This window comes from Populus alba, chromosome 9 (genome assembly GCF_005239225.2).
Source record: "Populus alba chromosome 9, ASM523922v2, whole genome shotgun sequence".
NCBI lineage: Eukaryota > Viridiplantae > Streptophyta > Magnoliopsida > Malpighiales > Salicaceae > Populus > Populus alba.
In genome coordinates, this window is record NC_133292.1 from 9,580,226 (window position 1) to 9,606,946 (window position 26,721).

General features: G+C 36.6%; 3 protein-coding genes across 3 annotated transcripts; all 3 read right to left on the bottom strand.

The window, feature by feature from the left end:
* Positions 1–124: 124 nt before the first annotated feature.
* On the bottom strand, positions 125–1,108 carry LOC118058749 (uncharacterized). Its single transcript, XM_035071496.1, has one exon. It carries the CDS (start codon positions 1,106–1,108, stop codon positions 125–127), a length of 984 nt encoding a protein of 327 aa, XP_034927387.1.
* A 5,666-nt stretch (positions 1,109–6,774) lies between these two features.
* On the bottom strand, positions 6,775–8,150 carry LOC118058750 (BURP domain protein USPL1). The gene is made up of 2 exons (XM_035071497.2): positions 7,961–8,150; positions 6,775–7,815 (listed from the first exon to the last, which is right to left on the bottom strand). The coding sequence occupies exons 1-2, from the start codon at positions 8,012–8,014 to the stop codon at positions 6,940–6,942; spliced, it is 930 nt and encodes a 309-aa protein (XP_034927388.1). The 5' UTR covers positions 8,015–8,150; the 3' UTR covers positions 6,775–6,939.
* A 15,495-nt stretch (positions 8,151–23,645) lies between these two features.
* Positions 23,646–24,930, bottom strand: LOC118058751 (BURP domain-containing protein BNM2A). Its single transcript, XM_035071498.2, has 2 exons — positions 24,770–24,930; positions 23,646–24,520 (listed from the first exon to the last, which is right to left on the bottom strand). Exons 1-2 carry the CDS (start codon positions 24,821–24,823, stop codon positions 23,708–23,710), a joined length of 867 nt encoding a protein of 288 aa, XP_034927389.1. The 5' UTR covers positions 24,824–24,930; the 3' UTR covers positions 23,646–23,707.
* Between the last annotated feature and the right edge of the window lie 1,791 nt (positions 24,931–26,721).

The following is a 26,721-nucleotide window of genomic DNA, read 5'->3' on the forward strand; positions in this document are numbered from 1 at the left end:
CTAATCCACACACGCATACTCTGGTACGATAACATGTTACACACGTACATGCACAAAACACATGATGATATACCACCTCACTCAGAATCAGCAGCAGCAAATAAAAGATCCTCCTCCTTCCAATTCAGCGATCAAAAGGGCCATTGGGATCAAGCTGTTTACACATTCCAAGATAAGCAAGATAGAGAACACGATCCTTAGCCCCAGTGCGATGATTTTTTGTGTGCTTGCAAAAATATTTCAACTGATCAAGAGTACAGCAGCCTAGCATTTGTCCCAAAAGCAAAAACAACCAATTAATCTTCTGCTTCTTGTTGGCAATCACAGGCTTCACGCTATTTTCCTGGTCGCAAAATTGGCATCTGGGCAATACCGGATTCATCCAATCACTTGGTGCCCTATCATGCATGAAACTCTTGTTTTGAGAAATAAATGCACCAATTTCTACAAACTTGGCTCTCAAGTCAAACCCTAATTCATATTGTTTTTCACATCTCTTGCATTGGACTAAACCAGTAATGGTTTCTATTCTTCTTGATAGCAAATAGTCCAAGCTATGCACCATGGCACGACGATCCATGGCCCAAGGATACAAGACGGGAACAGTTTCCCCTTTCCCTTCGCGGGGACCCTGAGAAGGGTTCCGGCGTGTGCGTGGAGCGCGAGAAGGAACAGCCATGGAACTTTCATGGTTTATTGGAGCAGTAGTGTATAGCAATGGTTCAGTCACAGGAATACCAGCGAACGGGGCGTGTTTGTGAGAAAGCTGAAGAGGGCCAGGAGGCCTTGGTGTCATCTGGGCATCCGATAGGATTTCAATTTGAGGGATATCTTGATGCTGGGGTAATGGTTGATGATCAGTTACTGGTGATGATGTTACAGGTGGTGGCAATGACAATGATAACTGCGGTCTTGTAGTGTTTAGGCTAGTTTTCTTTTTGGATCTCGGAGGACCAAACGATAAAGAAAGTGTTAGGTCAAAATCTTCTTCATCTTCACCTTCCAAATCTTGCTGGCTAATGCTGTTGTTATTGTTGTTGTTACTGCTGTGCTTTCTCTTCGTGGAGATCTCTTGCTCATTGGTTTCTAAATCTCCTTGGCTGTTCATGGTGTGAGTAAAAGAGGGAGAGAGGATTAGGGTTTTAGTGATCCGGCCGGCAATGCTAGTATTTTGGTTATGAAAACAGAGAGAAAAACAAGAGAGATGGATTTTAAAAGGACATTAAAAACTGAAGATAGAGACATGGAAACAGAATATATATATATAAGATAAAGACGGGAGTTGATAAAATTTCTTTCAAATTTTGAATAAAAGTAGTAGAAAAGAAAACGACTACTGGTTATCTTTCTCTTATGTGTTTGTTATGGAGTTTGTTACAGTGTTTTTCCCCTACCGGTCACCTTTTTTACTGGGTCTTTTTCACTCTGTTTCAGCAAGTCTGGTGACTGCTGCTGGTGACTGTCGAGGAAGAAAATTAATTAAAAGCCTCGATGAGTAAACTGAAGTGAGAGAATGTAGGGAGATAACTAATCGGGGAGAGAGATAAGAATCTAAGAGTCTTATCTCTTTCTTAATTCTCTGTTTTTATCAAAATGCTTTCATAAATATCTCTTGGACTTCCATAATGTCCAAAGTCATGTAATTTCGAATGTAATCATGTACACAAGAAAACATAAATATGGAGATTAAATGCTGTTTTTCCCGAGCAGGTGTATATGGTTAATTTGGTGTCTTCTCCAAATAGCATTTTAATTTGTAGTCTAGTAATTAGCAAAAAGTTTTATAATACCAAAAAAAAAAAAAAAACAAATAAATTAAAAGGTGTTAGTAGCATGCACTCTCCTGGAGTGACTGTAAGAACTGCATGCTGGCTCACCTTTCATGGACTGACAGAGGCGCCTGGTACGTAAGGACCAACTTAGCAAGGACAAAGGATGGCCGGTGATGCTTTTTTGTACATGCAAAGTTGCAATCGAGATATTGTAAGAAACTAAAGTGTGTATAAACGCAAACACTACTGATCGCAGAAACGAAATTAATGCAAAAAGAAGTATTTACGTACGTACCCATTAATCCATCAGCAAGCAGCTGAAAAGGGAGCCTCCTTGGCCATTGCATTACCTCACATTGATGGCACTATGATCTGGTCCTCAGCGCCCACACATCTAATGGCTACATCTTACATTCTGTGAGCAAAAAATAATATCTAACATAACAAAAAAAAAAAAAAAAATCATGTGGTGATGCCATTATCTCATATAAGTTAGAAAACGAGTATCTTGGTTGCTTAGATGACACCAAAAATATCTCTCTCATTGCGAAGCGTCTTTTAAAGAACAAAATTTACTGGAAACCATGTGAAAAAATAGCTCGTTATGGGCATATCATGTTGCGGATATGGACACATGCACATTATCAATTGGCGCCGTCCGTGGGAACGAGTCATGTGCTCTACCCAAGCTCCTCGTCTGAGGGCTTTGATAAGGCCATTATCTCATATCGGTTAGGAGACGAGAGCCTTAATTGCTTATATGGCACCAAGAATATATCTTTCATTGCGAAACATCTTTTAAGGAACAAAACTCATTGAAAGTCATGTGAGACAATTATATATCATGGTGGGTCTACTATACTACATACGGATATACACACCTCATCACCATGCATGAGATATAGCTATTAAAGATTAAACTTGATTTATATTTTCAAAATTTAACAAGTAGGAGCTTATGTACATTTCTGTTATGGTTTGATACCCAAAAGAGTTTATGTGCCCAAAATGTACATGCTGTTTTTTTGAAATTTGAAGTCTTTTTTTTTTTCTTTTATTTGAAGACAGGTGGGAGAAAGGGAAAATAGAAAGAAAAACTTGGCACTGAAAATAAAAAATAAAATGAAGTAAAAGTTCTGTTGTGGTTTTTTTTGGACTATTTGCAGATTCCGTTGATACATATGGACCATAAATTCGTTGCAAGGACAGTGATTTAGAGCACGTAGCACAGTACCATGCTCTTAACATATATATAATTATATAGAGAGAGGGAAGTATGATATTTCATGGATTAATGCAAACTGCAAAGTTGCAAACACTAATCATAAAACTGAACTTCGATGGTCGTTGCATTGTACAACATTGCCATACAGCACTAACGGCGTTTTACATTAAGCAATCACTTCAAAGTTGGAAATGTACATTATTTGAGATTTGATAAAGATTATATTACAATATTAAAATTAGAAACTTGAAATCAAATTACCAGCACCACTAAACACTTCGAAAGAGTTTTTTCTCATCAATTCTCGTTTGAAAATATTTGAGGATTTAAATCCAATTATTATCAAATATTTCTTAAATTACCTAAAACAGGATCACTTCACTCACTGAAACCACGTAATAGGCTATCTAGAAAAGTTTCGGCCCAATAAAGGCTAAGTCCAACCCAACCTGATATAATTCAAGGAATAACAGCGGGTCCAAATTTATACCAGCACATATAAAAACAGCACGAAAGAGAGAGCTAGAAACAGTAAAAAATAAACCGATCGAGTAACCAATCAAAATAATTTTTTTAAAAAAGAGCATTTTATCTTAATTTATTGTGTATGTTGTTTGAGAATATCCAAAAATATATATCTTATTTTATTATATATTTTAGAATACACAATAAAATAGGCAGTCCTCTCCATTCTTAGGTGCCACCCTGTAAATTCTTTTTATGTTAAAATTATATTGAAATTACAATCCCCTCTCCAATAAGAAAATGGGTTATAATTTCAAGAGATTGATCTCGAGGCATATTAACTTTCTTGATTTCTAAAATTTAAATTTTGGCGAAACATCCAAGAAATTTTATTAAATTCTTCTAAATATATTATACCAACATGGAAATATGACTATATCTTTAAAATTGTTCAGAGAAGGTATTTTATTTTAATTTGACCTGTAACCTTGCATGATAATATCCAAAAACATATATTCAATACGGATGTTTATGTTTTGTGTATTTTTCCTTGACTCTAGAGGAGATAATTATTTTGGGTTTTAAGGCTTCGTGCAGGTTGGAAATTTTGTGCTTCGACTAGTTTGGCATTTTATACATCTTCTTGTAAGATTTTGGTATCTTAGAGCTAATGTGATTGAGAACTGTTTAATCTCAAGTGGACTACATAAGCGTTACAAAGCCATCGATGCTGGCAAGCTCCAGTATCTTGCAATTGTTATCAGGTATGCATTAGCTCCCAAATAACTCGTGGGAGAGGAAATCCTGGATTTTTTCCCCAAGTGGCCGAAGAACTGCACAGTTGGAGAAAAATAACCCACTTGGAACAATTACCATGTGGAATGTTGATAAGCTTCAGATTGTTCTACGAGGAATGTTGATAAGCTTAGTCGTGCAAAGAACCTGAACCATCCGAGTTTGTAAAATCAAAATTCTTGCACGCTTGGCATTGAAATTTATAATACCTACTTGATAACATTGGATCACAAATGCCAATAAAAAATGGAGGTGACTCAGATAAATCATCCAACCTTCGCACCGCATTCAACGACGGATGTTGTTGAGCGGATAGATCCTAGTTTAATATTCTGTTTCCAGGATGCCATCAATGAGCCCAAACTCCATAGCCTGCAGCAAAAGGGTGGCACAAGGAGCATGGTGATTACTAATTGCATATGGTTTTTAAATGCCCAAACTAATTAGCTGAGTGAAATGCTATGATGAATAGATCGCTTGAAGGTCATAAAACACCAAAAGATGACATGTATACGAGATCATTGCTTTTTTACTATTGTCAGGTGTTCGATTATGAGCATGAATTTTAACGGAATCTAAACAAATGCATAATGAACAGTTCTAAGAGTGACGCAGGCAGCTCAGAAACATGAAAGAGTAGGTAAAATTTGATGTTATCTCATACATACGCTTTTTACTAGAACAATCTGTTTCTTCTCCCATTTTCTTTTCTCCAAAACTGTGAGGGTGCAGACATAAATGCATAACCACATGCACACACGGACAGGTGTTGAAACAGGTTTTCACCAAGCAATAATGTCTGGGAACGACTACTTCACATCAAAAGGAAAAAGGAAAAGAAGTTGAGCCACATACCTCTGAAGTAGATAAGAAACGATCTCTCTCAGTGTATTGCTGTACTTTTCTCAAGGGGTTGGCCGGTAAATACAGCATACATTTGGTCAATTTTCTGCACCAGAATTACCAGGGAAATAAGACTTTTAAGTAGAGAAATCTTCAATTTGAAAGTTCCATAACTAGCAAACTGCAGTAGGCTTTGTACGAACTGGAATGGTCAGCAAGCAAGGCATAGAGGCGGTTTTAATCTGAGAGTTCTACAACTTGAGTGAACATTGAATAATCTTTTTGCCTTGAACATGAAAGTTTTGGGACCTCTGAAAAGTCTTGCATTGATAGATTCGTAGCCACCTTTTAGACTCCGACTATGCGCGATGAAAATCCATTTTCAAAAAATTATCAGGAATGAGAATTTTATGATACATTCCCTGTATACTGCCACTAGTAACAGCAAGCATCGGCATGCCACCAATAAAAATCACGATACATAAACTTTTGGTGGCGAAAGTTAGAATAATCTTACTAGAAAACCCGAATTATAATTCCTTCAGGCCAGCCAATGCCTGAAGTAATTGAAGGCCAAGATCCCGAAGAAAATGACAAACTTGGCGAAAGTTAGAATCTTACTAGCAAACCCGAATTACAATTTCTTCAGGCCAGCCAATGCCTGAAGTAATTCAAGGCCAAGATCCCGAAGAAAATGACAAACTTGTCAAGAATGTTGTTCCTGACGAGCCTAAAAATGAAAGACCTCTTGATTTAGATGATTGGTCCAATCGTTGTATTTATCATGAAGCTCCTGAGATTGAAACGGATAAACTAGATTTGGATGATTGGTCGAATCGACGTATTTATCATGGAACAACGATCTAGCCTGAAAGTGATGACTTTTCGAACCGACGTATGGAGCGACAACTGAACCCGAAACTGATGATTGGTCGACCATACCTTTGTATCACGGAACAACTACCGAGTCCAGAAGTGATCAGAAGTCCTCTGTCACTGCCTCCGAACCAAGACAGTGCAAAGATGCCAAACCAGCAGAAGATGGTAAATTTGCCAAGGATATCAACAAGGTGACCAATGTTATTGTCTTAGGCTCAGAATAACGGAGTTAGCAGTGCTATATCCTTAAGCTTTGAGTCATTAATGAGGGCTACATTATAGAAATAAACGTGCTTCCTTAACGGGCAAGCTGTGAAGTAGATGAAATGAGGAGAATTGTTTTTCAGTTTGTATTCAGGCGTCTCAACACGTTAGGTTAGGATGCAAGCCATCTTGATTACGAGGTAAACATTACTGGACCAGGGTTTTATGCATCCTGTTGTAATGCAGGAATATCTTGTACTATGCGTGATTGGAATTTGGAAATAAGCATCTTGGAGTTAAAACCTTGCAGTATAAACATTCAAGCAGAGCAATGTTATATCATGCACGTTTATAACGGTGCGGTCTTCGGTGCCTTTCGTTAAACCCGACGAAAACGTGGGATTGGATGCTTAAATTATGTTAAGCCATGACTAGATCCAGTTATGGTTTAGAAATCTGGTCAGTTCTAGCTGGATTTCCATGAAATCCAGTCATGCCCAGAATATTTTTCGCAGCCAGGTTCTGGTAATGTAATTAAAGAGAATGCCCTTGCCTGCCATCATAAACCACTCGCATTCCAAAACGTTACCATTTATAGAATCCCCGATGTTATTTACTAGTCTTCGTAGCAGGGAACATTGGCGTGCATGCCTCCATCCACAAGGACTCTTTTAGAGACAAGCAAACGACATAACACAAGATTTAAGTATCAGGACTTATTATTTACAATCACAGCAATAGATGTTACTACTGAATTTACGAAATCAAAGGCACCCAAACGATGTTATCTGCTGGAAAAATATGGCACACGGGGGCAGTTCCAGGCTTTATCTTCAGCACACGAAATGATGGGTTGTCAGGATCCCATTTTGAGGTGTCCATGTGGCAAACACCAGTAGCTTGGACTCTACCTCCATGCTCGCTACCAAGTGAAATCTCAAATAGCCTGTTCCCACCTTCTTGGCTATGGCAATAGTAAACTACATAAGGGTAAGGCATGGTATGACATCCTATCATTTTTGGCGCCAAGATCTCTTTGGGCTCTTCCAACAGGGTGTAGTTTTGTAAAGGTGCAACTGACTTTCTAAGGTGGTTAGTAGTTAAAGCTTTTACTTGGGTATCCATTCCAAAGGTGGCCTGTGCAAAATCAAGCATGGATTCTAAGGAAGTAGCACAGAACTTGGTCTCTCCTTCCATGGGTCTAGCTTCACATTGTGTTAGTGTATATTCCATGGCTTTGGCTTGAGGAGATTCTTTAGACAGAGAGAAAAATTCAAGAAGGTAAGGTAATTTTGCTAGAGAGAAAGGAATTGAATTGGCTTCTTCTCTAGATATCAGATGAGGAGAAGTTGAAGGATCTCTATGGGAGAAGTAAATTGGAATTGCGTTACCAACTTTTAGATCTTTTATGGTGAAGAAAATCTTATCTGAAGGGTCCATGTGATCCATATGTGATGATAGATGAGCATGCGCATGCTTTTGTGATCCTTTATGCTTGATTGGCAGATGATTATCCTTGGAAAGTTGTTGCAAATCAGGTATTTCTGGGTTGTGTTGCTGACCATGAGTATCATCATCCACTTCTTTCCATCTTATGCGAGTTATCTCTCTTGCACTGCTGTCTTCAGCAAACTGTAAGAAGAACAAATTGTTTAGATTATTGAATCAGGAAAACCAAATATTAAAAAGCTCCCAATTTCGTAAACAATATATTAAAAATTCAAGGAAATCAATGGAGGCTGCAAGTGTGATTTCAAGAAGGGGGGATAAAGATTACCAGTAAAACAAGGAGAGCACAGAGGATAATTCTCCAAGAAACATCAACACCCATCCCTGCTTCTGATATCTTGAAATCAAACCCGCTCTCTCGTACTCTCTCCTTGTGAAAGGAAACAGTTATATGATCAACTGATCCAATTAAAACCTAGTCTAACAGTTGAAGTTATTTCTATGTCAAATGGAACAAATAACTCTGCACTCATTTATTGAGTTTTGTCTTAATACGGCTAGTTGGAGACATCACATCAAACTGAATTGGGGTCAACTGTTCTAGAGGAGAGGCCAAATGGCACTTCAATCTTTGTCACCCCTGTTCAGGCATTTTTGGCTGCGTTTGATTTCCCCTGCACAAACTTTGCACTAGAAGATCCATTACTAATATTATATTGTTCAGTACTTATCAGTTATCACAGGGTAATGTTTTTCTGTGGATGATGCATTTGCCAAACTTGTATTGATGTTGAAGGCCGACATGCAGTGGGCAGAGCTACGAGGGCCTGGTAGGGGCAGCCCTGCAAAAAAAGAAAACATTTCCTGTTCCCTTAAATGACTTAAAATTTCAGGATCAAGATTAGTAAAATTTAAGTTTTGATCTCCTTACAAAGATCTTCTTAATCTTGCCCCCCTCAATTTTTTTTAACTCCGCCTCTGGCCACAGGGCTACCGAAGTGCCCGAAGCTTGACACACTACTAAATTTAGCGTGTCTTTACTGGAACATGCTTGTTTTCTTGAAAGTTTATACTCATAAATCTTTCTCAATCCGGTATTTTTTTATAAACATATAATGATAAGCACGTTCAAAACCTGTGGATAATTATGTCCACATACCAGAAAGGTGGATATTTGAAGGAATTTAAATCTTGATTCCAGGCACCTTCAAAACCTCATGGCATGTAATAAAAGTGATATCTATACAGAATATAATTCAGATGGATGGATATTCGGCCGAGGCACCAGAAAAGATCCATCTTGAGTTTTATAATACTGACCGTATATATATTAAACAATACATGTGAGCAGTAATTAAATGTACAGGGCGTGCAATTCTTATAAGAGTCTAGGATAATCGGGGTTTTACTCATTCACCTGAGTATAAAGTGTGCTTTTCGGAGGGTGAGGTTTCTTGAATCTTAAAAAAAAAAAAAAAAAGTAATTACATGTACAAGTGAAATGTAAGGTGGCTGACCATGATTTATTTTAAGATTGAGTTCGTTTTCTATCGAGTGAGGTGGATTGAACGTTACTACTGTCTGGGCGTGGTGGAGTTGAATGTTGAAGCGTTACAGATGGGGGCGGGCGTAGTGGGTTTGAACTATGAACACGTGGGTTGACTGCAGGCGTGGCTACCGTCGATGCTTTTGTAGTGGGCATCAACCTCAAGCGTTCAAATCGTCAATAAGTATCTCAAATCATGATAGCGTTGCTGACTTTAGCATGCGTGGCTGTGCCTTTTATTTGTCCCTGCCACTTTGTGCAAATTGGACCTTAATTAATGCCTTGAAGTGGACAAAAATGTTCATCACTGTTTCCGAATATTCCCTATATATATATATAAAGTGTTTTTGAAGCAAGACGATTGGGTGCGATGATAATTATTTTTTAAAATATCTTTTATTTTTTGAAAAACACATTTAGACAGCAATAACAAACACCACTGTGCAATATCCCACCTTCCTCAAAAATATTATTTATCAGTTTAATAATTAATGAATTCCATTTCATTCCTATAAAAAATAAACGAAAAGAAAAGAAAAATAAATGTGGTTGATAGAATTCAGATATCATTACTTGACAGTTACTTTTCTGTTTTTTCTTGGTTTGCAAGTTGAATGGATCTTAATTAAGAAACTTGATTATCACTTGACACCATGGCCGCTCCATTACACGACTCCTTTCAAAGGGATCCGAGCAACATTTATTGCAACCCCAAAAACTATTGACTTCCTTCTTGGTTTCTCTATTAAAAGATCTAGAGAGGTCTCTCTCAATTAAATTGATAATTCTTTCTTAGAATGGTAATTTTAACCGGAGTCATTTCCCTGGATGCTAGGACAGGTTGTATTTTAAATCGCAGAGCCGGCCCCTTAGAAGAATCGAGACTGTTAAATTGTTTTTAATTTTTTAATAATATTGATATTTGGTTCGTATGCGTATCTTGATTAATCTCATGAATCTTAAAATTAACGACCATTTAAATTTTTAATGATTGCTTTAATCAGTTTCAAGTATTCATTTAAAAACCTAACCGTAAATGTTTTTAAATATATACTTATTTTTTTTTAAATAGATAAACATGGAAAAAACCTGAATTCATTAAAAATTTAAAAGATATTTTAATTTTATTTTATTTTTTATAATTTTATATTTCCTGCTTTTCTTTCTAACTTGTTATGTTTATTTTTCTTTTGTAGAATAGATGTTAATAGTTATTTTTTAAATACCATAAAACTTCTCTCTCTGATAATTATGTAAATGGACTGGAAAATGAGGTTGTGCGATGCCAACCAACACAATGTTTCAGGTTCAACATAGCACCTACAAAACCAAATTTGTTGAACAAATTAAAAAAGAAGAATAGAAAGGAAAATGATAAATTAGTCCTCCAGCTCCACTCAATTCTTACTCTAGTCTATAAAATCAAGATTAAAAAGGTATTTAAAATTATAGCAGATGGTGTTTTCGTGATTTTTACTTGAAAATAAATTAAAATAATATATTTTTTATTTTTTAAATTTGTTTTTGACACCATACAATATTAACTAATTTGGATTATTAACCATGTTAGATAACACAGTAACATTACGCTTTGAGTAATTAGAATATTTGGATTTTTTTAGTTTTAAGAGTATATATCAGATTGAAAATGAAGTAACAATTAATACGCTGATCCTGTCTTTTCCTCATTTTAAAAGTGGACAGCACTATTCATGAACAAAAGTTCAAGGAACAAAGACAATCTCTAAGGTAAGCAAGAGACCGCCCCATTTATATTATGCACATTTCAAGATGACTTTAGCCTAAAGATCCAACCTTGGCCCCTGTTTAGCATTGCATTGCGTTTCAAATAGAGATAGGGTAAAATTTATTTTAATTTTTAATTCATTTGTTATATTTTTAAATTATTTTAATATACTAATATAAAAAATAATTTTAAAAAAATAAAAAATATTATTTTAATATATTTTTAAATAAAAATCATTTCTTCAAACACACAAAATCTCTAACCTTTCTCGTCGGCACTAGAATCTGATCTGAGCACCCAAAAAAAGTTCCTTTCTACCCTTTTTTCTCCTTCTCTCGTCGCTGTCAGCTGATAGTCAATGATAGATCCCTGCAAGGAGCGCAGCATTAGGCAGAAATATTGTAGGCTAATAATACCAGGCTTGAATCTTTCTCCTCCACGGAAATTCGGGCTACTCTAACCATCTCTTAAATCTATATCAATTGAAAAAACAGTGATCTAATCAATCTTTTTGAACTTGAAGATTGATATTAATTAATTGTGTCCCCAGAACGATGATTGCTATAAGATAATCTTGAGCCAGCGTGTGGTCTAAGAGTTGACAATAGTTGTGGAAACATCTAGGTGTGCCCTCCTGCTCCTAATGATCTTGACATTTGATTTGATTAAATGTTTTTTTTTGTGTGTGTGTGGTGTGTGTGAAGGTCAACTTGTAGTAAGCCAAGAACAGGAGATAACACTGTTAAGATGGGTGTGCCTGTCAGCATTAGCACTCTGGGCAGTATTTTTCCCAAATTTTTCTCTCCTAAAATGACTACTCAATAGTCAATAGTACCCCTCTAAAGTCTAAATTGTGGCTGGTGGATCTTCCAAACGACGGGCCAAGTTCAGTTCACCGACACACAGGAGAGTAGAATTATGACATATATGTGTATGTATAAAAGATGAATTTGTTTGCTATAATTGCACATCGATTTCCAACTAGCATGGCAAAAAAAATCTTTTCGTTTTTTTTTTTGTTCTACTCGTATAATTATACCAATACTGATATAACATAGCAAGTGGGTTTATAAATGTTCTTGGACTTTAGAAAATTTAATCAGCAAAGGCTATCTAGACAGCGTGAAGCTGGACAAAACAGCTTACAAATATAAATCAATGAGGCCGAAAGCAAACAAATTCCTTCTGCTGTCTAGGGACCCTATGTTTAAGTCAGTAACATATAAAATGAAAATACAATATTTTGTAGGATACACCATATATTCAAAGATTTATGAGGAAGATGGAAATGTGAACCAGTGTGGAAAGAAAGAATGTTCCTGCTGCTTCAGTGATTCATGAAAGCGTATTTATCTTCGTGAACAATGCTCACTTGCATCATGACAAGAGGAAAATGAAAAACAACTACGATTAATGGTGATTATTTTTTATTTGGTTTAGTTTTTATAAAAAAAAAAGTAATTAAACCAAATTTGTTTTTTTTTTAAATTGAAACCGGGTCAAACCGACCAGTTTCGGTTCGTTTTTTTTAGAGAAAAACCAATTCAAACCGGTTGGCTTGGTTTTTTTAGTTTTTCCGGTTTGGCTTGATTTTTTTCGGTTTTGGTTTGGTTTTTTGCTTATAAAAACGAAACTAAATTGAACCGATCAGTTTTTTTAAAATTTTAATTGATTTAATTGATTTTTTTTATTTGGTTTTTTCAGTTTTTTTTTTTCAGTTTTTTAATTCTTTTGCTCATCCCTACCACAATACAGACATGGGCAAATACCGATCATCTGAGTTTATAGTTTTTAATGAGTGATGGCTCTATGTTCAAGGGAAAAAAAATCTTGTCACGTTGATTGGCAGCTAAATTTAAACGAGATCAACATGACTGTCACCGTTGTGTTGGCTTGGTGGTGAAGAATGGCGTGTTTATACTATAAATGCAAGTTGCTTCATTCAAGGTCGGGACGTGGAGACTTGTTCAAGTTTATTTTTTATTTTTAAAATTAATGTTTTCTAGGGAAAACACTTATGATTTTTGTATACGTATGCAAAACCTCTGGCCATTGCCTGTCACCAAAAGAAGAGAAGGATTTTTATATCTAGGTATTTTGTATTATTCCCGTGACTATTCAGACCAGTTTATGTATATCTCAATTAATTCTTATAAGTTTTAAAATTAATAACCAGGTAAGTCTCTAGTGACTATTAATATTAGCAATTACAGGACTTGAATCTAAAATTATAAAAAAAATAAATTTTTTAATCCCAAACTTTTAATATTAATTCACCTATAATTGTTTAGGAAATTTCTTTTTGGAAGGTCAGTGGTGTTTCAAATTTTCAATACAGGGGCATTATCGTTATTGATGGACACTAGACTCTAAAAATAATTAAATCATTCACATACAATCCCTATTGGATTCTTTCTTCTCTCTTTCAAGCCACAATGTCGACACTTTGCACCCCCTCCGACCATGAATTCACCCTTATATTTATTTGTATTTTATTACGCAGCGTTTGATTCGATCGTGCTCCGAAGCACATCAACTCCTTTTCTTTGATAGGGCAAAGGATATTTTATAATCACTTTCTTGTCCTTGCACTTTGTTATAAATGGTAGAGATCAGCTAGAGGTTGAGAGACCAGGCTACCATACAAGACAAAGTACGAGCAGCAAAATCAAAGTGTAGAATTCTATACTCTATACATGAAGTCTTTCTTGTTTTTTCTTGCTCTCCTCTCTTTTCTCTCGGTAAGCATATCCTAACCACATGAAACCCTTTCAATTTATTTAAAATATCCTGCTATTTAATCTTTTTCCCTTTTGATTTATGAGTCTGTTCCCTCTAGAAGTATATCAATGGGATGTACATCTAGAGGTAAATCCAATTGGATTTCAAATCACCCTGTACACTATCAATTAAAGATGTCCCTGCACTTTCTTTCCCCTCTAGTAGTATTTATGCTCTAACATGTTTTTCACCTATATGGAATAGTTTGTTGAGCTCAATCATGCAAGAAAGGAACCGAGGGAGAATTACTGGAAGAGCATGACGAAAGATCAGCCCATACCGGGAGCAATTAGAGATCTTTTCGTTCAAGATCCTGCCGGTGCTGACAAAACGAACCACTTTGTTAAGGATTTTGATACGAAGCACAACGCCATCATATACCATAGTCATGAGAAGGACAAGCTGCAAGAAAAGAAATCCATGAATCCCGCAAATACCTGGGATCATGAGAAGGAGAAGGAATAAGAACAATAAGTAGAAAAGTTGTGATCCAAGGACTTATCACTTGTGTGTGTAGAATATCAAGTAGTGTGCTTCGTGTTGATTGATTGGTGAATAAGTCTGGTTATGTTATTAAATAATTAAGCTTTTTCTCTTTTCTTGGCATGGCTAAAAATGGATGAAATTTGAATGGAAAAAAAAGGGCTAAAGCTGGATGTTGTCACTCATGAGCATCCGCGTGCAAGAAAGGAAAACGAGGTGCATGAGATAGCAATAACCCGGTAGGCGATAGCTGTTTGTTGCAACTCGTAAGAGTTTTGGTTATTTTCTTGGAATAGAAAAAAAAAAGGAATAAAAATGATATATTTTTCATGTATTTCAAAATAGTATTTCTTAGTTATCTTGATATAGAAAAAACAAAAATAATAAAGATATAATCATGTTTAATTGAAGGGATGAAGATAAAAATATAAAAATAAATATGTTCCTAGAACAATAATGAGGTAAAAAAAAAATTGTTTCTGGATATAATTTTTATCTTCTTTTTATTTCTGTTTTTTTTTCTCGAGATAATTACCAAAATTATCTAAAAATATAAAAATTTACTCCAAAAATAGATTTGTTTAATATATTTTCTTTAGTTTTTATTTATTTGAGTTCTTATTCGTTTAAGAAATTATCAATGACTACAGGTTTAGTAAATATCCTGATATTTTAAAATTATAAAAGAATCTTAATTTAAAACTCTTATATATATATTGGGGGGTGGGGGGGTAAGAACAAGTCATTGATAAGTTAGCACAGCAGTTAAAGGATCAAACAAGTGTTATGATTTTGAAAAAAGTGCCAAATAAAATAAATGTAAATAATAAGAGGCTATGGGCTAGTCAAATGACATGCAAGTAGTGGATGGGTGGATGATAAAAAAAAAATGGGCTAAAAAAATAGGTAATTTTGAGTTAACTGCCTCATCTTGCTAATAAATTGCATGATTTGCCCTCCTCAAAAGCTCTAGACCCAAGTGTTCGACATAATGCTTCTGAGAAGGGCCTTGGTGTTGATATACGAGAAATGCCACGGGTCAGTACACTACTGAGATGCCTATAGCAGATTCCAACTTGATTGTTCGTAAGTATTCACTTGTACCTAAAGCTGAGCATGTATGTAGATTCCAACATAAAATATGATATTGATACTCCTTTGTTGGGCGCGGAATCCGGTGACCGGTGATGTACTGATAATTGCTCAACGAAGGGATAAGCACACTGAGACACAATATTTAACGTGGTTCGGCAAAACCGCCTACATCCACGGGAGAGATAATATTATTTAGAGATTAGAGAAAGGATACAATAAATACATGGAGGAGGAGGCACATCCACTCAACTCAACTCACTATTCACGCAGCTGCAATGGCTGCAGGGCTGCTGCCCATGGCAGCAGCTCTTTCTCTCCTCTTTCTCTTCACTTCATTCTCATGTTCTCTCACACCTTAGCTCTCAAAACATGCCTCTTTTATAGGCAAATGCTAGCACCAACTCCAGCTCCTTTTCATCAATAATGGCTGCTGAATTTTGACAATTGAGAAGGCTGCACATGGGAGTCAATGGTGGCTGCCATCTTCTTCAACAAAGGTGGATGGTCAAAGTCAAGGTTAGGCACATTCAATGGCAACACACCTAACAATCACCCCCTTTGACATTTATATGGGCAATTGTCCTCTTGCTTCTTCAGCACAATCTTGCATCCTGCAACTCTTCCAAGCTTACCATTCTGAGAGCATCTCCGGCCAAGTTTACAGGTACTCGCCAAACCTTTCAATCACCAGAGTCACCAAAGCACACCTTTTCTCACACAAAAGGATCACTACAACCAGATGGTCTGCCACTTCACATCTGAAGAGTGTTAACGCTTGTCTCTGGGACACAACATTCCCCTTCGAGCGTATCAACCATGCTCGGTCCGGAATGATTCATCAAGCCTCACAATAAGGCTTACAACACCCCCTCAAACAGATATTCCAAGTGCGACATCATTATCTGAGTATCTCAATATGATCACAAGCCCACCACTCTTCCAAGAGTCTACTCATCCAGGAGTTGCGCCTGCCCTCTGTTCCACTGTAGGAACCACGCCTTACTTCTCCATGAGTCTCTCGCTCTTAGTCGTAAGAGTCCAGGTAGCTCTCCACCTTTAACCATGGGGGCAGCCCATTAAAGGTTGATCCATGTATGTCTTCATACTCTGAGTATTACAATGCCATCACCGAACTCACCACCTTGACAAGAGTCAACTCGTTCCCGGAACCTGCGCATGCCCTCTGCTCCTTCATAGCAGCCGCGTCTTAATGCTCCACAAGTCACACACTTATTGTCCAAGGCAAATGTCTTCTAGCTCATTGATCTTTAGCATGGGGGCAATATCCATGAAAGTCAATCATGCATTTGTCTTCATACTCATCATAGCCACTTCATTTGCTATCCTTTTGTCCACTTATATCTAGCCATCATATTAGCTCTGGGGCGTTCTGAACTGGGCTCATATCGTGGCCCTCACACCTTTCATCCAAGGTGTCTCCGCTCGTCGTCATGCGGCGGTCTGAACTGGGCTCATATCGTGGCCCTCACACCTTTCATCCAAGGTGTCTCCGCTCGTCGTGGAGCGGTCTCATCCTCCTTCATCGGGATGACTCTAGTGGCTCCAAGATTCTCTACCACCATGTGGACTTGGGAGAGATTACTGCCACTGACTACATAGAAAGAGAAACTTGCGGTATATTCCTCGCAATCCTCCACCTCGATTTCTATGTTTGGAGCTTCTACACCTTTCTGCTTGACAACTCCACCTACACCAACTCTCTTTGGTGTCTTCGCCTGTCATCATAGGCGGTCGCCTTTTATCACAGGCGTTTGCACCCCCTTAATTAGGTGCCTCTGCAACAGCTCATCTTTCCATCTTTGCATGCATTGAAAGGTCCTCGCTTGTTGCCTTTATCAAGAGCATAAGAGACTTCATGTTGTACATAGTCTCTGCTCTGAGCTTCATCTGGGAACTTTTCTTCTCTTTGCACCTGTTGTCTCATTACAGTACCTCGTTGGATCCTACGGGTACTCCTGCACAATCTTCGTGTGCCCTCGTGCAATTTCTATTCTCCAGATTTCTCCCTATTCCTTGCTTATGTTTGACAGCAGCTCATCCTGTCACAACACCTGTCCAAGTCAAAATAGGGTGCCAATCTTCATTCCTTGCTGTATTTCTCTTCCATTATCAGGGTCTTCATCAATTTTCCCCTCGAGAAATCACAGTCACCGAATCTAGCTTCTTTGAAGAAATCACCACTCCATTAGATCCTTGATCATGCGGAACCCAACTGTTCCCCTTGTGCCGTCATCTTGCTAGTCTTCAACAGTTTCATAACAAACTATCACATATACGAAAATAGTATCGTATGGATAATCCTTCCACTAAGCAAGTTCCCAGGAAAGATTGGAGGGGTCACAACGGTCCCGCTTAAAACCCAATCTCCTAGACAGAACTTCTTAGGCCATATCTATCCATCGTACTGTCTCTCCGTATATACAACCATTTGCTAGCTTTGTTGCGGCTTTCCTTTACAAGTGATCTGGAATATACAGGTTTAATACATGATTTCTCAACATCTAGCGAGACTACTAGTGCTTAGATTCGTCAAGATTGGTCTTCGTCAATTTTCACTCTTCACCTCTAATTGTCCACATAACCGGGTGTTTAGAGTATCCCAATTTTGCCTTCCTTCAAGGCATTAAATTTCCCCCTCTTAATAGTTCAGCACATGTAATTGGGCAAACATGTGCACCTTATTCTTCATCATCTTCATCGACCACCATGATGACCTTTAGATGCCTCCTAATCGGGCAATCTCTCTTTAATAATTCACCACCGCCATTTTTGGTCTCGAATATCAACGATCGGACCGTACCATTGCATCCGGAATGATCAAATTAGCTGGAAACATGTCTTGAATCGTCCAAATCGCACTTCAGACGGCTAAGTTTTGATCAACACAATTCTGGCCTGAACAACGGCTCAGATTCAATCTCAGATCCGGATGCACGTAGGATCAGCTACACTGGATCCTATCCCTCGGCTCGCGTCAGCTCCAAGTCGGCTCAACTCAACTCGGCTCGACGTGGCTCGGCTCGCGGCTGATGACGTGGCAAGTGGGTCCCCCATATGCTGACATGGATGGTGACTAGTCAAGTGCTTGCTGCTGTGTATGCTGATGTCATCCTTGCATCATAATGACGTCATCCTTTGCATGGTACTGTTCATGAAACCGTCACTGTTTATGATACTGTTCACATGGGTCGGGTCAACTGGTGTTCGGGTCGGGTCAACTCATCCGGGTGAAGAAGACGCGTGGGCGCGTCTGCGCGCGTGGCCCGCCACCTCACCGGAGAGTGATGGAGAGTGCGGCCATGTCCGACGTCCGATTTTGACGCCGTTTTCACCAGTGGCTTCGTATCGGCCTCCTCTACACAGTGGTATGGTCAAAACACCATTGTGACAACTTTCATTTTTGAGCAAAAATCAAACACCACTTTAACCATATGCTCTGATACCAATTGTTGGGGGGGAATCCGGTGACCGGTGATGTACTGATAATTGCTCAACGAAGGGATAAGCACACTGAGACACAATATTTAACGTGGTTCGGCAAAACCGCCTACATCCACGGGAGAGATAATATTATTTAGAGATTAGAGAAAGGATACAATAAATACATGGAGGAGGAGGCACATCCACTCAACTCAACTCACTATTCACGCAGCTGCAATGGCTGCAGGGCTGCTGCCCATGGCAGCAGCTCTTTCTCTCCTCTTTCTCTTCACTTCATTCTCATGTTCTCTCACACCTTAGCTCTCAAAACATGCCTCTTTTATAGGCAAATGCTAGCACCAACTCCAGCTCCTTTTCATCAATAATGGCTGCTGAATTTTGACAATTGAGAAGGCTGCACATGGGAGTCAATGGTGGCTGCCATCTTCTTCAACAAAGGTGGATGGTCAAAGTCAAGGTTAGGCACATTCAATGGCAACACACCTAACATCCTTTGCCTATAAGTGGAGATGGTGAAGGATCTTTAATACTTGATGATTTTGAGGGTGACAAAACTGTTAAATAGCATGATCCTGTTGGTATCAATGGTGGATAATGCTTAATTCTGAATCAGTGTAGTCCGTAGAACTATTCCTTTCACGATCAGAAGTTTGGTGGCCAGAAGAAGATGATTATACTTCTGATGATAAGGGCTTGGGCGTGGTTGTTACTGGATTTCCGTTGGGCGTTCAATGACATGGATTTTACCTTTCCTAATATTGTTGGTGGAAGGGTAACCAGTCATCATAATACCCTTAAGGTGGTGTCTCGTGATGACGACAAAGAGCTAGAGTTACATTATACGATTTTTGTGCTCTCTGAAGTTAGCGGAGGGATGGCATTGAAGACAAAAGGATCTGCTTGTTTGTTGATTGATCTCTGCCTTCAGGCGTTTGGAAACGTCTATTTAGATGCTTCTGGTGGTGGTCCGTTTATGGAATGGGATCTAAGACCCGAATTGAAGTGGTTCAGCAATTCTCTTGTTTGTGTGAAATTCATGGAGTAGTAAAGGGGGATAGTTTTATGGGGAGCAGTTTTGGTGTTATTGCTCTTACGAATTCCAACAATTGAAAGCTTGCTTATACTGTAAAGTTTTACCATGGAAACATTCATTGGAATTATAAGACCTAAAACAGGTACGGAAATGGGACTGCTCCATGCATGAATGGGTTGGGAATTAATATTGTTATGAGTTGAATGAAAAGCTTGTTTACTCCCTAAATTTTGACCTAGGTGGAATTGTGTGGAGTTATATGAGTAGAAAGAGAGGTTTATGTGGACATTGGGTCACTAGTTTTTCACCAAGTGTCCAAATAATGGTTGCTGAGAAAAGTGTTGATGATTCATTAACAAAACTCGTAACCAGAGCCTGTTTCTCCAAGTAACAACTGACATAAACGAGAAAGCTCTCGTGCAAAGCCTTCTTGCAACATTGTTATTACCTTGGGAGACTAATCTGTGGTGGCTGCTTGGTAACTTTAGTGTTCAAGGGATTAATGCTTTGTCAGAAATTGCGAATGAAGAGACCATGAATTGGTTCAAGAGGCATCCGAAATGTGTGGTTAACAACCCGGTGGGAGCTTGTGTTTATGATAGAGAGAGAGTGGTTAAATACATGTTTGATTGGTACAAGGTTTGCAAGTTGAGAGTTCACACCGGGCTAGCTCGACATTGTTACTTGTAACCGAAAGCAACTTCAACAATTGACGAGAAACTTTTTACAGGGAAAGTGGGAGCTTGCTGTGGGACACTGTTAGCAGAATTAAATTGCAGTCTGGCCATTGTGCTAGAAGAGACAAGAAGAAACGAAACTCCAGATGGTTACATCATGGCTTGGTTACTCGTGTCTTCTTATATGCTTACAACAGCACTGGTGCTAAATGCTTGTGTTTGGATAATGTTTTGTGATATCTCGAAACGCTGTGGTCTTTGGCATAATTCATGACAGTTTTGGATTTCGAAGCTTGTTGCTAAAAGATTATTGTGATGGTGAATCAAAACTTAATGATTCCAGTTGTGTGTTTATGGAGCAAAAGAATGATTCTAGTAGATCATGAAGGTTGCATAATCTTGTGCGTTACGGCGTTGGTGCTCGTGTTCATTTAAAGGTGTAATCGGAAGGAAGGACAACTTAGGGAGCTGGATGCCTTTCTGTTTAGTAGCAGTCTAAACTTTTCGAGGACAAGGGTCTTTGAAGAGAGATGCATGTTTTTCGTTTTTCGTATTGGCCATGGGCTCGTGTATTTAAATATTTAAAATGGAAAGTCTAGGCCTAATTGGCCCATGTTTTGGTGGGCTTAGACTATTAATTAGGCTGCTTAGACTAGAGAGAGTTTGCTGTACTACGTATCAATTAATTAATTTAAAAACAAAAAGGACGGGATTTTACAGTCCTCAAAAAATTCTTGAATGATTTTTTTTCCCTTTTCTTTATTTTTTTTCATTCTATTTTTTATTTTATTTTAATTTCATACTTTTTGTTGATCGGATAATGGCCTTCTTGACAAATGGAAGCCGGAGAGAATAAATGAAGTCTTGAAGAGACGATTTGGAGGGGGGGAAAAAGAATTGTCTACAGATGAAAACGGCAACTGTGAATAAAATGGTAGTAAATATAGTTGGGTTTATTTAAAGTGATTATAATAGAGAAGGCCTATCAGGCCCACGTAAAAAAGCCGAAGACTGAGCCTGCCTTTACAAATTAGGGACCTTATTAGCTAAAACCTCTTGCACAGGCTCATTAAAAAAAATCCCGGATCGGAGCTAGTCAACAAAGCACTTGAGCCCATAAATACTTCTATTTTCCTAAGCTTGAGTTAATAGTTTTTTTAGAGAGAGTTTAGTGGATTTTTTATATGATATCATTACCATAATCCTTTAAAATTAAAAAAATAATAGAATAGAGAGTGATTTATGAGAAAAATAAAGGTGAGGAGGAGGAGGGGGGGTAAGTTTTAAAAACAATCTCAATTTGATAAAAAGCATATAAGAACTTATAACAAATACAAAAGGGAAAAATACATGAAAATATTTATAATTAAAAAATAATTTATCATTAAAAAACTGAAAAAGATGGTAGTTTTATTTTTCACCACCTTACATCATACTATTCATTATAATAGTTTTTTTTTTAAAATTTTTTTTTATCATTCAACATTTGATTTATTAAAGATTGAGCTTTATGATTTGTTATGATTTGCTTTTTAAACAATTATTATAGTCTCATGACTCGTGTTGTAATTTTAACAGGTTAACCTAGTTGACTCGATGTTTTTTAATTGATATTTTTTTCAATTTTTCAATTCAATATTAGATTAATTAGAAAGCAAACTTCATGATTTTTTTTTCGATTTACTTTTTATTAGGTTATCCCGGTCTCATGACCCGAATCACGAGTTTTTATGGGGTAACCTGGTTGACTCGGGTTGTTTTATTAAATTTTTTTAGATTGAATTTTTATCAAATTTCATTTTTTAATAATGAATTAATTGAGAATTGTGCTTCATAATTTGTTTTAATTTGTTTTATATATAGTTATCCTAATTTTATGACTCGAGTAGCGGGTTTGTCAAGATAACGTAGGTTTACCTTGGTTATTTTTTTGGTTTGTTTTCAATGAGGTTATCCACATCTTATAATCTAAATCATGAGCTTAACAGATTACCTGGGTTGATTCGTGTCATTTTTTGTGTTCTGTTTTTTCATTGATTTTTTTTTTTCATTTTCATCCTTTAACTATGGATTGATTAGGAGTTGAGATTCATAATTTGTTTCAATTTATTTTATATGAGGTTATCATAGTCTCACGACTTAGGTCATAGATTTAATAGATTAACCCGGGTTGACTCGAACCCTTTTTTTGTTATTTTTTTTCAATTTCATTCTTCAATATTGAATTGATTAGGAATTGAACTTCATAATTTATTTTAATATATTTTATATGGGGTCATCATGATCTCATGAACTAAGTCGTAAATTTGATAAATAAACTCAAGTCGATCTAGGTTGATTTAATATATTATCATTTTAATATTTTAAAAAAAATATTATATTGAATTTTTTTAGTCAAACTATGTTTTTAATGGTTGTCCAAATTGTTTTTTGACCCGTTAAGGTGAACAAGTCACATCGAATTAACCCTCATATAATTTAATTTTTCTTAAAATAAAATATTAGCAATGCTTGAAATATTTTTTATATTAAAAAAAATTTAATACAGCTCTCAGCATAACGCAAGCTAGTGATATAGAATTTTTCTAATATAGTCTCGTACTAGCTTCAATCATAGAAAACTTCAACCATACTATTCAAGATCATACTTGGATTATTGAGAGGGAAATAGCCAATTATCGTGGATCGCTGTCCTAGCACAAAAAAACACCTTTTATACAAGGCATCAAATAATCTGCTGAAATTGTGAGAATCATGCAGATTGATTGGCATATTTTGTGTAGCAGTGCTTTCTGAGGAGGGTTAAGCATCAGAATAATAGCCTTGCTCCTTCCGCTGGAAAGAAGCTGCATACCTAAAAGTGATATCAGTTGGCCGACCTTGAGATTAATATACTTCGACATAGCCTATCAAGGCTAATGCAGTCTCTTGTTCAAAAGCTCAAACTTTCGCTCATAAAATTGTAAACTGGATCAAATCCATGTGAAGGCCGGTTAGCTCGGGATATCATCACCCCTGCTGGCTAGTTTTGTTCAGATTTGAATACAGTAGGTGAGAATATAAAGACAGCAAAACCATTAAGCTAAAGGGTTTCAGAAAAAAAAAAAAAGTTCCATTGGAGCTTGTCACGCCATCTTCTTTACCTTCTGCGTAACTTCCTCTCTAAAAACTCATGTGAAGACATGGAAGTTTAATTTTATCTGAACATTTTATTGGCACGTTACATTGATCACTCAGGATCACTGCAGAGCTCACATTACATTTATTAGATTATTAGACATAGTAGGCATGGGAACATACACTAGATTGTCTTCTGGGAAGAAATGGCAGACATCGGAGGACCCTGGTTCAATTCCAAGCACTTTAAACGACACATGATTACGACTCCACTGTGAAGTATCCAAGTGACAAACGGCAAGAGCTTCTACCCTATCTCCATTCTCACCGATTAGCGAGACCATAAACACCTTGTTCTTAGTCTCTTGGCTATGGCAATAGAAAACTGCGTAAGGGTAAGGCATAGTGTGACAAGCTACCATCTTTGGAGCTGGTACCTCTTTTGGCACTTCTAGGATAGTATAATTTTGGAGAAGGATACTCGATTCTGTAAGGTAGGTAGTGCTCACAACTTTGAACCGGGACTCCGAGCCAAGTATACCTTGTACAAAATCAAGCATCAATTCTAAGGACGTAGCACAAAATTTGACCTCCCCTTTGATGGGTTTAATCTCACATTCTCTAAGCGTATCTTCCATAGCTAGGGCTTGGGGAGACCCATTAGAGAAGGAGAAGAATTGAAGAAGATACGGAAATTTTTCATATGAAAAGGGAATTGAATTTGCATCTTCTCTGGGCAACAAGCGAGGAGATTTTGAAGGGTCCTTCTTCGGAAAATATACGGGCATTGTTCTTCCCACTTTAAGATCATTCAAGGTGAAAAACACTAACAGCGAATGATCCATGTGATCCATATGAGATGATGGATGATCATGAACATGAACAGGTTCTCCATGCATCCCTTCACTTTGAGAATCATCCCTGGCTCCTCCTTTTCCATCAACACACTGCAATATATATACCATATGCTTCAGATAATTAACAACTTAGTGAGAGAAAGAAAAGAACAAGAATTAACATTCATCATTTCCTGTACGAAACACAAAAGTTTAAGCTAGATCATAAATATTTTAATCGAGCAGAGAATGGTACAAAGACAGACTGAATAGATAACTCATATATACACTTAAGCGTATACAGATCATATATACTATATATCAAAAGGAACCAAGCTAGCACAGTCTAGTTCAGAGTACCATAACAAGCAGAAGATAAAGGAGGAAGAACTTGAAGGCAAATTCTGCGCCCATCTCTTTCGCTGTTTCGACTGAAGTAACACTTCCGAAATTATTAGATCGCAGAATATATGGTCACGTTCTATATAACGTGAAATGGTCATATTTATCGCCCAGATAAAAAAAAGAAAAGAAAAGAAAAGAGAGAGAGTCATATTTCTCAAAGAAATGATTACCTTTCCGCTAGGCAAAACAAACAAGTTAATGTCTAAATGATAAGTAATTCATCTATGGGACACGTCATATCAGAGAGACGGATCATGCGAATCATGTGGTGTCAAAACAAACAAGTTAATGTCTAAATCTTCCAAATTTAATCGTGATCATATCAGAGGAGCTGGATCCTGCGAATCATGCATGTCAAAACAAACAAGTTAATGTCTAAATCATCCGATTATAATTATAATTATGATAATTTTATAAAAAAATAAATTATAAAATTTAATTTTTAATTAATCTAGTATTAAATAATAAAATTAAAAATAAATCAATTAAAAAACACAAAAAAATAATTTAAGTCAATTACAATTAATCCGTCAAACTCATGATTTTGATCATTGAATAACCAGAAAAATCTCATAGAAAAGCAAACTAGAAAATTAATTTAGGTCAATCCAGGTTACATTATCAAACCCTCAACTGAAATCAAAAGAATGAAATAAGTTTATATAAAACAAATTAAAAAAATTAATTTAAAAATAGAACAAAATAAAATAACCCTAGTCCACTCAATTAAGTTAACCAATAAAACTCATGATCTAAGTCATATGACTTGAATAATTTAATAGAAAGTAAATTGAAACAAATCATGAAATTTAATTCATAATCAACATATTATTGAATGATAAAATTAAAAAAATAATAATTAAAAAAAATCTTAATCAACTATGTTAATCTGTTAAATTCAGAATATGAGTCATAGGATTAAAATAACCACACAGAAAGCAAACTGCAACAAATCTCGAAATTAAATCTTTAATAAACTAAACGGATAAAAAAATATTTTTAAAAAATAACCAAAAACTAAAGAAATATTATTATAATTAATACTATTTTATAAAAAGATGTAAAGTAAAAACATCACCTCTTAATAATAATAACAAGAACAATAACAATGACTGAGCTCCTTTTCACTGTCGGGAAATTAACACGTGGATTGGATTTACGTGGGTGCAACGAATTCGATTGCTTTATTTTATGAAAAAAAAATCTGTACGATGTGATTGGTTTAGTTTACTCATGTGCCGGTACATGTAATGTATATACACCAGCTTTCTTTGTCTATCTAAATGTGATTAGTATGGTCTACACGTGCCATTAATTGATCTTATATACTTCAAAATGAAGGCGATAAAACAATTCTGGCTTGGAAGTAACCCGAGAGAGAACTTCGTTGAGGAAAGCTATTAACTGCCGTCATTAATTCTAGTTAGGTGCCAACAAATTTGGAATTAAGAGAGTTTTTACTGGTTAACAGTTCTAATTAATTAGGCGCCACCAAGAGCAAAGAGATTGCATGAAATTGTTCAAATTGGTAATTCAGGTGAAAAAGGCTCTCACGGTGGCCAAGTTGGGGAGACTAACATTATTTTCTTGATAATTCTTTTTAAAGCATTTTGAATTATTTAATTTCTTAAGATCTTTTAGATTGAGACTTGTGGAAGTTACATGAGCGGCTTTACTTTTTCCTCCCTTTCTCTTTATGAATGATACGATATCACATCAACATCGAACAAATAATTCAAAATAAAAAAAAGAACTAAAATGAAGAAAAGACGAAATGAGAAGACATGTGATTTAAAAAGATAAGATGGCCACGCGTTCATCGAATGCATATAATTGAATCTTCATGTGCATATGAACGGCATGGCTGTCCAATCTTTCTTTATCGTCGTGATCTTTCCTTCTTTGTC